The sequence below is a fragment of the Vulpes lagopus genome, chromosome 3 (assembly GCF_018345385.1).
Source record: "Vulpes lagopus strain Blue_001 chromosome 3, ASM1834538v1, whole genome shotgun sequence".
NCBI lineage: Eukaryota > Metazoa > Chordata > Mammalia > Carnivora > Canidae > Vulpes > Vulpes lagopus.
In genome coordinates this window covers 48,904,216-48,917,885 of record NC_054826.1, presented here as the reverse complement: position 1 = coordinate 48,917,885, position 13,670 = coordinate 48,904,216, and the positions used below count along the sequence as shown (strand labels likewise).

At 51.1% G+C, this 13,670-nt stretch overlaps 1 protein-coding gene across 8 annotated transcripts in view; it reads right to left on the bottom strand.

Moving 5' to 3' along the window:
- Positions 1-13,670, bottom strand: part of ERGIC1 (endoplasmic reticulum-golgi intermediate compartment 1) — a 103,678-nt gene that overhangs the window by 23,078 nt on the left and 66,930 nt on the right. For all 8 annotated transcript variants that reach the window (XM_041747404.1, XM_041747397.1, XM_041747398.1 and 5 more), the window contains 2 exons: positions 11,245-11,369; positions 3,246-3,350 (listed from right to left, as the gene is read on the bottom strand). In XM_041747404.1, coding sequence (XP_041603338.1) covers positions 3,246-3,350; positions 11,245-11,369 — 230 coding nt within the window. The remainder of the gene's footprint in view (positions 1-3,245; positions 3,351-11,244; positions 11,370-13,670) is intronic.

The following is a 13,670-nucleotide window of genomic DNA, read 5'->3' as shown; positions in this document are numbered from 1 at the left end:
TCTGCTACCCATTTTTTCTAAAAGTAACCTTGAGGGTCTTTTACATGAAAATGACCAGCTGGGTGTGTCATAGAATAGAAGATGTGTGAGATGCCCATTGCCCAAGAGCCTTCCCTGTGAGCATGGTCAAATCCTTCTCACCCTTCAGGAGCTGGCTTACATGTCACCTGAGAGGTAACCTCTTCTGGGAAGCCCTCCCTGACTTCCCAGGCTGGGAGGAACCCTATCCCTGCTTCCATATCACTGCCCAGAACCCTATGCCTCTCTTGTCCTTAACCCTCCTTGTCCTATATTATTATGTGTAGTTATCCGATCTCTTCTTTTGAAAGCAAGAACTTGGGGTAGCCTGGGTGGCTCAGTGGTTTAGCGCCGCCTTTAGCCCAGGGCCTGATCCTGGAGTCCCGGGATCGAGTCCCACGACGGGCTCCCTGCATGAAGCCTCCCTCTGGTTGTGTCTCTGCCTCTCCCTCTCTCTCTCTCTTTCTCTCTGTTTCTCTCATGAATAAATAAATAAAATCTTAAGAAAGAAAGAAAGAAAGAAAGAAAGAAAGAAAGAAAGAAAGAAAGAAAGAAAGAAAAAAGGAGGGAGGGAAGGAGGGAGGGAGGGAGGGAGGGAAGGAAGGAAAGAAGGAAGGAAGGAAGGAAGGAAGGAAGGAAGGAAGGAAGGAAGAACTCTTTATTGTTTACCCATCATTTAGCCCCAGGATGTGGCATGGAGCAGAAATTTCAAGAGGGTCTGATGAATCCATGACTGTATAAGGCACAGTAATAGAAGACCTGGGGCCAGACATACCTGGTTTCTTATAAGCTGTGTGACCTTGGGCAAGTTACTGAATCCCACTGACCCGGTTTCCTCAGCAAGAAGAACAAATGCCATCCAGCAACCGTATGGGAGTCTTTGTGAGGATTACACAAGAGGACACCTGTAACACGGCTCTCTAGGTAAGAAGGAGCAGACTTCCAGCATCCAGAGTTCCCACAAGGAAGGAGTGTGGCATGCCAAAGACTGGGTTTGAATTCTGGCTGTGCAGAGCTGAGCAACCCGGAACTCAGGACTCTATGTGTCAATTTTGCCGTGTGCACACTGGAGTTCACACTGACTTTTTTCCCAGGGCTGTGGTGAGGATTTGCTGAGCTGGTGGGTCTACAGACAGCTAGGGCACTGCCCAACGCTTAGTATACGGAGGGCTTGCCACCCACCACCTGTGTGTGGGCAAACCCCCTGTGGTTTGTTAACTCCTGTCCCACTGGGGGTGGTCACCACCCCACATTCTGTCTTCTCCATGGGTGCATAAACCCGTCAAAGGCTGGCAGCATGCTTTGTCTTATAGAGCTTGGTGCAGAGTTAGGGTGCAGATGGCAACAACAGTGGTACTAGCTCATTTCATTGACCACTGACTCTGTGCTTGGCACTGTTGTAAGGGCTTTATGTGCATTAATTCATTTTACCTTCGCCACAATCCTGTGGGGCAGATACTATTACCGTCCCCATTTGACAGATGAGATAACTGAGGCTCAGAGGGAATAAATAATTTGTTCAAGGTCACACAACTAGTAAGTGGTAGAGCCAGGACTGGAATCCAGAAAGGCAGGCTGGGGAACCTCCACAAGACAATCCCCTGAATGGAGAGATGGCACCATGTGGATGTGAACCCTGTGTGAAGGGAGTCTATAGCAGGGCAGGCTGTGCTTCACTGAGCATGAAGGCAGGGAGTCTGGCTCATGGCCCCCAGGGAGCCTGGGCCTTCTCTATTCCCAAGCGCTGTCTCCGAGAGGAAAATCTCTGTGGCCTCCAAAGGGACTGGAAAGGTGGTGACTGGCCCCTGAGGCTGGGCACAAGGTGCCAACGGGGAAAGAAGCACAAGCGACGTGGAGTGGAGAGTGGGGGTGTGAGTGTACACGTGCCTGACAGGCAGAATACCCTCAGGAGGGTGCACAGGGGAGGCAGTACCAGCAGAGAGGCTCAAAGCCAGACTCTGGGTTCTAACTCATGCTCTGCAACAGACTGTATACCCTCCCCGGGCCTCAACTTCCTCTCCTGTAAAATGGAGAAAATAAAGAAAGTATCCGCTTCTTGGGCTGCTAAGAGAGTGAGAGGAGGTCATGAGTATAAAGAACGGTGCTTGGCAGGTCCATTGCGTGGGGCAGTGTGGCATGCATGTGTATATGAGATGTTCTAACATGAGTGAATCTGTGCATGTCTCTGGGCGGTACTCTGTGCAAGAGTCTGTGCGTGTGTGTTTGGTGTGTGCGTTTAGGGATGGATTTTAGGGTATACATATGAGCACATGTATGTCAGGGCATACTTTTGAGTGTGTGTGTGAGTCTGAGTAGATGTATGTGCACATACGTGGCGTAATGGTGTGTGTGCCCCTGGTGCACACCACAATCCCTGGAGGGAATCTACCCTCCAATACCTTTAACCAGGAAACAGGATTCTCATCAAGGATGGCTTGGGTGCAGGACCCGGGGTCCCGATCCCAGTGCTGTAGCTGGAGCAGACACCTCCCCACTCTGAGCCTCAATTCCAGAATCTACCTTCTGGACCAGAGTCAGCGAGCAGTGGGGAAGAGGGAACATCCAAGCCCCCCACCTGCCTGCAGCTGGTGGAGATCAGGTGGTCTGTGTTTAGTTTCCCTTCACTGCTGCCATGCAGGAAGCTGCTGGGCTGGACCCGCTGGAGATGGCTCTCTTCATCCTAACCAAGGATTTTCAGGGGCTTCCATCACCATGGGACCTCTACTGAGTGGACGTGGCACTGGGCTGGAGGCCAAAAGGGCTGTAGAAGGGCACAGGCTGCACACTGGCATCAGATAGATCTGCTGGGGGACCCGAGACAAGTGGCTCCTGTGGGCCCAGCTCCATGACCGGGAAACACACAGCACCCCCTCAGACCTCATAAGGCCACGTCGGCATGGAGAAAACACTAGCACTTAGTGTTGGTTCATGGGAAGTGCATCCCTTTCCCCAGGCTTCAAGTCTCAGCCCAAGGTTCCTAGGGCACTGGTTCTGTCAATAAAACTGTAGGCCCATGCTCAGGAAGGATAATATGGAGGAGCTGGTTGACACAGCAGAGACTCAGAGATTCAGGTCTAGATAAAGACCACCTGACCTTTATCTAGTTCTATTCTTTTTCCTCACCCCTTGAGACGTCATCTTTGTGCCCAGAGAGGACAGAAGGCTCCAGGAGACACAGTCCCTGTACACCCACCCCCAGCCATGCCACCTGTGTGTACCCTGCTCACCTGCAGTGTGTCCCCAAAGGAGAGCTTGTGGATGACATGGGTCATGTCCGGGTTCTGTGGCTGGGCTGTAGCACTGTGTGTAGACACGTGGAAATTGCCTGGGACCTGGGGGAGAGATGTAAGTTTCAGGAGTAGTCTCATTGGCTGCCCCAGAGGGTGGGGTGCAGGTCTTCACCCTGGAGTCGAACATATCTGATCTGGCTCCCAGTGTGGTCCAAGCCATGGGACTTTGGAGGAGCTACTGCCCTTCTCTGAGCCTCAGGTTCCTCGTCTGTAGAATGGGGGCAGTAACAGAAGCTATCTGAGGGGGCCATTGGGATGATGACGTGAGAGAATACATGCAAAGCACCCAGCTGGGCACCTGGCACAGGCCAGGGCTTGAAATGGCAGCTGCCCACCAGCAACTTCCTGGCTATTGACCCCATGGTGGGTTGAACCATTAGGCCCACAGACCAACTGAACCTTCTCTAAATCCGAATCAACTCTGCTACTCACCCAAATTTGCCCCACCACCCCAGACCAGGGGACCCTTGAAGGCAGAACTATGATGGCCTTCTTTCCTCCCTGGGCCTTGGGGCCCTGGCAGGGTGCAGCCCAGGAGAGGTACTGATACCCTGCGACAAGGACCTCCCTGAATTCTGCTGGGACATCTCCGTTGTACCAAAAGGCCCCTTCTCTACCAGCTGCTCAGGCCAAACCCTAGGTATCATCTTTTTTTTTTTTTTCTTCTTTTTTTTCCCCTAGGTATCATCTTGATGCCTCGTCTTTCTCTCACACCTGACCTCCTGCCTACCAGGAAAGGCTGTCAGCTCCACGCTCACAATGCCTTGCACCCGGCCTTCTCAGGCCCCCACTGCCGCCCTGGCCTGGACAGTGGGGGCAGCCTCCCCACTGGGCTCCCAGCTCCTACCCTTGGCACTCCCAAGCCTTCCCTCAACAGCAGCCGGGGGCCCTTCTGAACCCTACATCTGATAGTGTCACTCCTACGCTCACTCCCTCTGGCCATACCAGCCTCCCTGTGGCACCAGGAATGGCGCTACAGGGTTCCCACCTCGGTCCTGTGTGCCTGTGACCCCTTCTTGGAACCCTTCTTGATGTGGCTCTCTCTCCCTGGTTTCCCACAGGCCTCTGCTCAGGGAGCCTCCCAACCTCCCTTCCCCAAGCCCCTTGGTCTGCTACAGCACTTGGCAGCACCTGCCACCTGATCTTCATCTTGTTCTCTTCTGTTTCCTCACTGGAGAAGGTTGGCTCCATGCTGGTGGGGAGTTGGATCTGATTTGATCTGCACTCCCCAGACCCTGGCAGAGGCCCACAAAGTATGTCCTGGATGAATGAACACGCGATGAATGGCCCTAATTCTTAAAATAGCATTTTTGATTTTGACATCTGGTAATTTCCACTTTATGGAAAAGAAAATTGAAGCTCAGAGCAGTGAAAACACTTGCTAAGGAACACGTCAAGGGCTGTGGTTTGAACTCATGGCTGTTTGGACTTCAGACTCGGCATACTGAAGCAGGACGTGATACTCCCTTCCACCCTTTACCACAGCAGCCCTGGGTTGACAGCCACATGCAGCCATCCCTTGGGATGTGCTGGGTTTGGGAAGATGGCCCAAACCAGAGCCTGGCCCTGGATGGGCCTCTAGCCTGTTGTGACACAGACTTGCAACAGAATATGAGACTGCATGACCCCACTGGGCCAGAGGAATGTATAGACTGTGGGGGCCACAGGGAGGGCCCCCCAGCTCAGTTGGGAGTGTCCAGAGGGGGCTTCTCAGCAGAAAGAACCCTCTTGTACTAAGGCTCTGAAGATAAGTCTGCATTACTTGGGAACAGGGGGAAAGGTATCTAGCCAGATGGAAGAGCATGAATAAGCACAGAGGTCAGAAACTGCCCAGCCCAGTTTGTGGGCATGTTTAAAGAACCAGAAGAGTCTGTATTATCAAACCCCAAATAAAAGAACAGCTCACAGAGGGTGATAGCAGCAGGAAACAAACAGACATTAGAGAGAGATGGGGATGTTCAGCAAAGGCCCTGAATGCCATGCTGAAAAACACAGAGTTTATTTTATTCCAGTTCAATGAAGGTTTAGTAAACTATATTAGAGGAAGGAATACAGCTTATAGTTTCTGGCTTAGCAGCAGGCCATCAAAGTTGGCTTATTTTGTAAGCATGCCTGTTTCAAATACAAAGTTGTGGGCTTCTTATAGAAATCCTTCTGTCTTCACTAGGACCTGAGCTTTGTGGACCGACCTGGGAAGGTACCAGGCTGAAAGGGCATGGCCTGACCTCAGATCGTAGGTGAGGCTGGAATGGAGTCTGTGATGTGGGCTTCAGGGGCCTAATACTTCAGCCCAGCCCCACCTCCCAGCTGGGGTGCCTTGGGCAAGGTCAGTAACCTCTCTATACCCATTTTCCCATTGGCAAAATGGAGATGCTAACCACAAAGGGTTACTGGGAAGATTAAAGGAGGCAAGGAGTGCAAAGCCAATGGCAGCTGTTATTAGGTTGTGTTCCTAGGATGAATATGTTTGTCATCAGAACAAGGACCCTTCTGGAACAGAGAACAGCATGTACACGGACAGGACATGGGGTAAAGCCCACTGCATCTTTTTTTCTTTTTTAAAATATTTTTATTTATTTATTCACGACAGACAGAGAGAGGCAGAGACACAGGCAGAGGGAGAAGCAGGCTCCTTGTGAGGAATCTGATGTGGGACTCGATCCCAGGACTCCAGGATCACACCCTGAACCAAAAGTAGACATTCAACCACTGAGTCCCCCAGGCACCCAAGCCCACTGTATCTTAAAAATATTTTTTAACTTCATTTTTCCTTAAATAACTAAACACATTTATATTATAAAAAATTCACATAATAAGGGGATGCCTAAGTGGCTCAGTGATTTGAGCATCTGCCTTTGGCTTGGGTTGTGATCCTGGGGTCCTGGGATCGAGTCTCGCTTCAGGCTCCCCGCAGAAAGAGTCTGCTTCTCCCTCTGCCTTTCTCTGTGTCTCTCATAAATAGATAAATAAAATCTTAAAAAAATAAATCACACCATAAAGTGAGGACTACAGGCCCCGTTGTCTATCACCTCCGGAAGTAAGAAACCAATAGCGTCAGGCATGTGTCCTTTGGAATTTTTCCATGCAGTGACATAGGGCCTCCAGTGGGCAGAGTTCAGAATGGGGTTTGGAGCCTGGTCCTCACACTCCCAGAGTCAAGTGAGTCAAGGAGGCTGGCTCCCGCACATCTGCCACCCGCTGCCTCCCTGCGAGGCTGTGACTCAGTGACCCACTCCCTCTCCACAAGGAATCCATCACAGGTGGCTGACTCATGCCAGCACACGCTGGGCTGAAGAAAGAAAAAGACGATGCTTTTAGAGCCTGTGACTTAGGAACCTACGTCAGTGTCTCTGTAGATTTTAGAAACATATAGATGGAGCCAGTCCCCAGACTCGAGCCCATCCTGCCCTCCTCCTGGAGGCTGGGTGATTCAGTGGGGAGTTTGGACTACTGCGGGCAGCCAGTGCAGCTTAGAACATGCGACCTTGAATGTCTGACTGCTGGCTGACTTCCTGATGGACAGATAAGGAGGCTGTGGGGCAAGTGTGAGCCTGATACTAGGAGATAAAGGGGCAGGGGCCAGCTACTAACCTCACCCATCTCGAGGGCACACTGTCACTGCTGGTTCTCTTGCTGAGCACCCCATGACTGAGAGCTCCCAGGAGGCATAAGCCAAGGACAGGGGAGGGTGGCAGCTCCACACCATGCAAAGGGACAAGGGCAGGGGTGGCCTGACCTGGAGGGAATAGACACAAGCGGTCATAGCTCATGTGACCAAGATGCTGGCAGGGAAAAGCAACAAGGGGACAGGAGACACAGGGGGAAAGCAGGGACCTGGTGCCAGGCTGCCTGGGTTCAAATCCTACTTAATTCTTTGTGCCTTGGTCTCCTCAGAGCTGTTACAAGGACTAAATGGGTATATCTGGAAAAGGGCCAGGTAAGAACCTAATAGGTGGCAGCCTTTAGGTGAGGGCTGGCATGACATTTTCCTAGAATCCCCAGCCCTCCCCAAGCAGAGAAGACTCATCTCTTGAACGTCCTCCATGTACATTTTATGAGCACACTTACACCCAGGTGACAGTGGGTGCTAGCTGGTGAAATCCTGGATGCTCCCATGGGTGGAAGATAAGGAAGACCAGGGAAGGGGCATCGATGCTTGTCCCTGTTCCCAGGGTTCTAAGTGCTCTGTAGTTTAATTTGCTCATATCTTATAACCTGGGAGGGCAGTACTAGTATCCCCATTTTACAGATGAGGAAACTGAGGCTCTGAGAGGCTCCACTGCCCAGAGTCATTCAATCAGTGAGCACCATAGCCAGGGTTCTCACCAGGGTCTGTCTGCTCCAAAAAGCCAGTCCCACTTCACCCCGAGCCAGCTGGGGACCCCACCACAGCCTGTCTGAGGGGAGCTGACTGCAGCCTTGGGCATATTTGCCAAGGGGAGGAGAGTGTGGTGCTGGGCTATCTCCAGGGTAGTGGTCCTGCTTTTCTTGTGTCCACCCCAGGCTGGGTCCTGACAGGTTCTTTGCTCATTGTCTAGGGCATAAATATTTAAGCCGGGCAATCACACTCCCGAGGGGAGGCCCCCACAGTTGGGATTTGTGTGTGTGTCTGCTCATCTTCAGCCATCACCCCTCAGACAGGCCTTCCCTTATGCCCCTATCTCAGTGGGGTTCCTCCCTTATGCTCCACCCTCACACCCTCTCCATTCTCTTCATGGCTGCTTCATCGAGATTACACATTGGGTTGAGGGTTTAGCTGTGGGCTGCCCATCACTCCGTAATTGACCACAGTGCCACCCAGGGCAGAGGCCACAGCTGTTTCTTTCAGGACTGCATCCCAGTGCCAAGTGTGGAGCCAGGCACACAGCAGACACTCAATAGCGAGAGGCATGAATTTATCAGCAAAGGATGGGGAACAATGGTCAAAGGAGTCAAGCAGTGAGATGGATGGTAACAACACAGAGGGCATAATGGACAACGTGGTCAGAGGAAGCGGAAGAAGTGGCTCCAGAGGGACCCCATCAATAAAATCTGTGCGTAAGCAGCAGTTCTCCAGGCACACAGGTGGGGGCAGAGCAAGAGCCTGGTCCTACCACCAATTCATCCATCACCCTGTGAGCCCACCCTCCCTCCTCTTCAAGGCCACCACCCCTCCACTGTGGCCTGGACCCCATGCCCCCTGTGCTTTCCAAGGCCTTGTATAGCAGCCCTGTTCTCTCCCATGTCATTGGCTTTCCCTGCAGCTCCTGGGTCAGTGGTCCACCCTGCCCATGCAACCCCAGCCTTCCTCTTTGATCCATGGTCTCTTCTATATTCTAGGGCCCAACTAGGCCTGGTCCCATCCTACCTGCCTGGATGCCCCTTCTATCTGTCGTCATCCCCTCATCTTCCTGCTCCTGAACACTGGAATATATTAGAAATCAGTCCTCAAACCACATTTGCATCAAGACCTTGGGTTCTGGGGCACCTCAGGGTGGCTCAGTCTGTTAAGTGTCTGCCTTCAGCTCAGGTCATGATCTCAGGGTCCTGGGATAGAGCCTTGTGTTGGGCTCTCTGCTCAGTGGGGAGCCTGCTTCTCCCTTTGCCCCCAACCCTCCCCTTAGCTCATACTGTCTCTCTCTGCCTCTCTTTCTCACAAATAAATCAATAAAATCTTAAAAAAAAAAAAAAAAAGATATTGGGTTCTTACCTTTTGATGTCATGGACACTTTTCCAACATCATCTATTCACTGATGACTCCCACATTCACATTCCACCTCAGAACACTATCCTGAACCCCAGAAACATCTCCAATTTAACATCTTTTGGGGAAATCCCAAATGAAACACATACAGAATTGAACGACTGTTTCCCAGGACCATCGCCCATAGAATCCATGCTTGCCCAAGCTTCTGTATCTAGAAAGGGACCTCCTGGTTGTCCAGAAAAAAACCTAAGAAGTTGCTTTGATTTCACACCTGTCCTCACCACCCACATCCAACTGATCTGTAAGTCTTGTTGACTCCACATCCCTAGTCTGCCCACTTGTCTCCAACTCCACTGTACAACCGTGGATCATGACCTCTGCTCTTGGCCCTCTCCTCTGCGTTCCCCTCACAGCTGTCATGGTGAGCTTTCTAAAGTTTGGCTGTCCAACAGAACTTTCTCTGATGATGAAAATGTTATATAGCACTACTATGGTAGCCACTAGTCTCTCTGAATAACGTACTTGAAATGTGACCAATGAGATGGAAAGACTGAATTTTTCATTGTATTTAATTTTAAGGAATCTAAATGTAAAGAGCCCCCCATGGCTAATGGCTACCATATTGGATAATCTAGTTCTAAACTGTAAGTCTTACTGCATTGCTTCCCTGCTTAAAACTCTTAAATGGCTTCCCATCACAACCACCATAAAATCTGAATCACAGAGCACAGCACTGACCTTGTGATTTATTTTTAACCCCTAAAATGTGGCAGATGTGACATTCTCTGCTTTAGCACTTGAGGGAGCCCCGGGGCTCTCATGGAAGAAGTCCACTGCCAGGAAGAACACACACAGAGGCCATGTGGGGAGGAGAGGCCCTGAGACTACGTGGGGAGAGACACGTCCAGTCACACCAATGGCCCAGCCTAGCCGTGCAGCCACCCAACAGGAACCATGGGAGTGGAGGGCACATGCCCTATCTAAAGGGGCAGCTGCCCCCCTTGGATCCAGATGGCAGTTGCCAAAGGGATGTGGGCCCAGTGTGGTTAGAGCCTTTGACTTTGAAAAGCCAGAATCTGGACTCCCAATCTTTAGATATTGGCTCTGACGTGTTTGAACGCTGTACAGGATGCATGTAACTTGTCTTTGGGCTGGGTGTGGCCAGTGAGTTCGCAATGTCTGAGTCAGATGTCAGGGATCAGAGGAAAGGTGTTCTGACAGAGGCTATAAGCGGGCAAGCCGAAGCCAGGGGTGGCCAATGGCTCAGTCTGGCTGGGATTGGGAAGGGAGTTATGTATGGAACACAGAGTGTGATCTTGGCAAGACACTCCACCTCTCTGGGTCTTAGTGTCCTTATCTGCAACATGGGGCCACCTCATGGGGTTACTGAGAGGCTCCCCGCAGTAATCCGTAATATGTAAGAGGAGCTGGAAAGGGTGCAGCAGCACGTGTGGAGCAACCTGCTGGTTCCCTCCAGGGATCCCTGGCACTCTCAGATGCACGTGCTCACATCTCGGGAGCTGAAGTTCCTGGTTCTAGCAACAAAACAATAGCAATGCCTCAGTTGTCCTTTGGGGCCTACCAGGTACTTTCAAACTGCCCCACTCTCCCTCCTTGTCTCCTAGCCACCAAAATGCTTTTCAGTTTGTATATTGTCAGTCTCCCCCTACAGCACAGAAGCTCCACCAATGAGGGAAATCTGCCCACTTATTCCACCTCTTCCATTCCTTTCCCCCTATTCTGGGCGGCCCCAAGCCAAGAACCTCCCTGCCTTGGAACGCAGGAGGCATCCCATAAAAGTGTCCCAAATCAATGGGACAATGAGCTCGTAATAGCTCGTTTGGTCCTCATATAAACTTTGTGAGCTGGGTGGTGTCATTATCACATCCTCCCCCTAAAAATGGCTAAGATGGGTACAGCGACTTGGAGGGGGCTGCTTGGCCAAGAGGGGTAGGAGCTAGGATGAACACTCAGGGCTGGAAATCCCATGGTTTTCTCACCACCCTTGGCCTTCCCTGTTGGGAAGAAGAGTAGCCCCTTCCTAAACCAGCCAGTGGGGGCTCCATGCCTCGGGGAACCTGGAACCCCCCACCGGATTCGCAGTAGGAAACGTCAGGGCACCCTGATACGAGTTAGGGTCTCGCTGGGGGGAGGCCAAGTGAGCACACAGCTCTACCATCCAGTTCCTGGTAGGAAGGGGACCAACGGGATGAGGATTGGGTAACAGGGGCCCATGCAGGGTCTCCATACCTTGTTGATGCTGAAATGCCCCTCAAAGCGGCAGCCGGCCCCATTGTTCACTGGGATCCTCATTGAATTGTCGATGTGCCCCACCTCATGCCTGCCCATCTCATCCTGTATGTCGAGCCCGACCACTGCAGGGGTCAAGGAGAGGAAAGAGTTACAAACACCTGAAACAATGAGGGGGGCCCTCTCCTTCCTGGACCACCATGCCCCATCCACTCCATGGACAGGTGGGCCTCAGGCCATGTAGGCGCTCACAGTCTGGGGCCCAGAGCCACAGAGAGGAAGGCAGCCAACAGAGGGGGAGAAGGTGATGGCTGGGCCAAAGGGGAGCAAGCCCACAATGCCCCATCCCTGCCACTGCCTGAGGCTGCAAAGGAAGAGGGGGAAGAGCTGGGGGAGGTAGCAGCTAATGGGGTGAGGTATGGAAGACTGTGGGGTGCAGGGGTAACTCTGCTAAATGCAAGGCTATAGGGAGAAGCAGAGGGTCAGGGTTAAAATGTCTGAATCCTGGCCCTGCCTTTTACCAGCTGTGGAACCCCGGCCAAGGCACATAACCCCTCGATGCCTGTTTCTTTCTCTGGAAAATGAGAGTGATAATAATTAGACCTTCCTTGGAGAACTATGTGGATCAAATAATGAATATGTGTAGAAAATGCTTAGAACAGGGCAGCCTGGGTGGCTCAGCGGTTTAGTGCCGCCTTTAGCCCAGGGCATGATCCTGGAGACCGGGAGTCCTACATCGGGCTCCCTGCATGGAGCCTGCTTCTCCCTCTGCCTGTGTCTGCCTCTCTCTCTGCATCTCTCATGAATAAATAAATAAATAAAATCTTAAAAAAAAAAAAAGAAAATTCTTAGACCAGAGTCTGGTACATAGTACAGGGCAAGTGCCTAACAAATGGCAGCACATGATGTGTCTCAGTCTCTGGATTCGTTGGGCAAACAGGTCCAGACAGTCATTCATTCATTTCACTCATCATTCATCCATTCACATCTTCTTTTACCCAAAGCCTAAACCTTCAAGCCTTGTCCTCCTGGAGCTTGGGCACTTTTCTGGCTTCTCAGTATACTGAGAATACTGGTATACTGGTATACTGGTATACCCAGTATACCGCCCAGTATACTGAATGGGACGGGAGTCCTGGTCCTTGATTCCAATGTGACTCTCAACTTGTGACTCAGCTTCCCAATCTGTAAAATGGGCAGGCCCATGCCAGCTGCATTCCCTGAGATGGCCTAAGTGGCATGGGTTTATAAACCATGAAAACGCAGAAATTTCTCTGAAAGAAGCACTGGAAAGGAGATTGCAACACAGAGAAAGAACAGCTGGAAGCAATTATATGTGCGCCAACCCTAAAAGGGAAAAATGGTAACAATCGTATTCCTCAGTAGGGATAGGGAAGTGAGTGAGGGCCCATCCATAGAAGGAAACGTGATGTAGTCATTAAAAATGACGCTCATGGATCTGTAGTATGTGGGAAATGCTGATGCCGTGATGTTTGATTTAAAAGAAATGCAAACAGGTCCCTGTTTGATTCAGCAGCCCCACCTCTAGGAACCCGTTCTCCAGACACACACATGTCCAGACGTGTGTGCAAGGCTGCTCTGAGCAACTTTATTTGAAATGGTGACAACTGGAGGCAACCCAGCTGCCTGTCAATGGGGACTGGTCAATGGAACAGCCCTCTCTGGAATGCTGTGCAGCAGGTACAAAGACAGAGCTAAATCTACGTGTGGGGAGAGGTGGCTCAGAGCAGGCCAGTGACTCAGAGCTTGGCTCTGCCCTCTACCAGCTCTGGGACCTCGAGCAATTTACCTAACCTTCCTGTGCCTCACTTTCCTCCTTGTGAGGAGGAAGCTATCCGAAGCTTGTGAGGATCTTAAAAAAATTACCAGATACTCTTCTAAGTGCTTTTTATGTAAGAATACACCATCTGAGCATCCCTGTGGGGAAGATATTATCAGACCCTAGTGGGGGACACTAAGGCACAGAGAGGTTAAGTAACTTGCCTGAGATCTCACAGCTAAGAAACAGTGGAGCTTGGATTGGAACCCACAGAGTTTCAATCCAGAGGCCACACCCTTTGGCCACTCTGCTAGAGCACCTCTCATCTTAATGCACTAACACGGCCAAAGAATTCAGGCCAGAACCTGGCTGGGAGTAGGAGTGGAATAAATGGCCACTGTGGTTATCATCTTACTAATATCATGAGTAATATAAGAATAGCTCCAAGATATTAGCAGAAAAAAACAAGAAATCCCAGAAAGGTTCCACGTAGTTGGGACCAATTATGTTAAAAAAAAAAGCAAAACACCAAAAAATACTCCCACCTAAACATGCTATATGTTTGTAGACAGATGGACAGATGGACACATACACACACACGCACACACACACAGAGGGGTGGGCAGGGAGTCCCAACTCTCAGCAG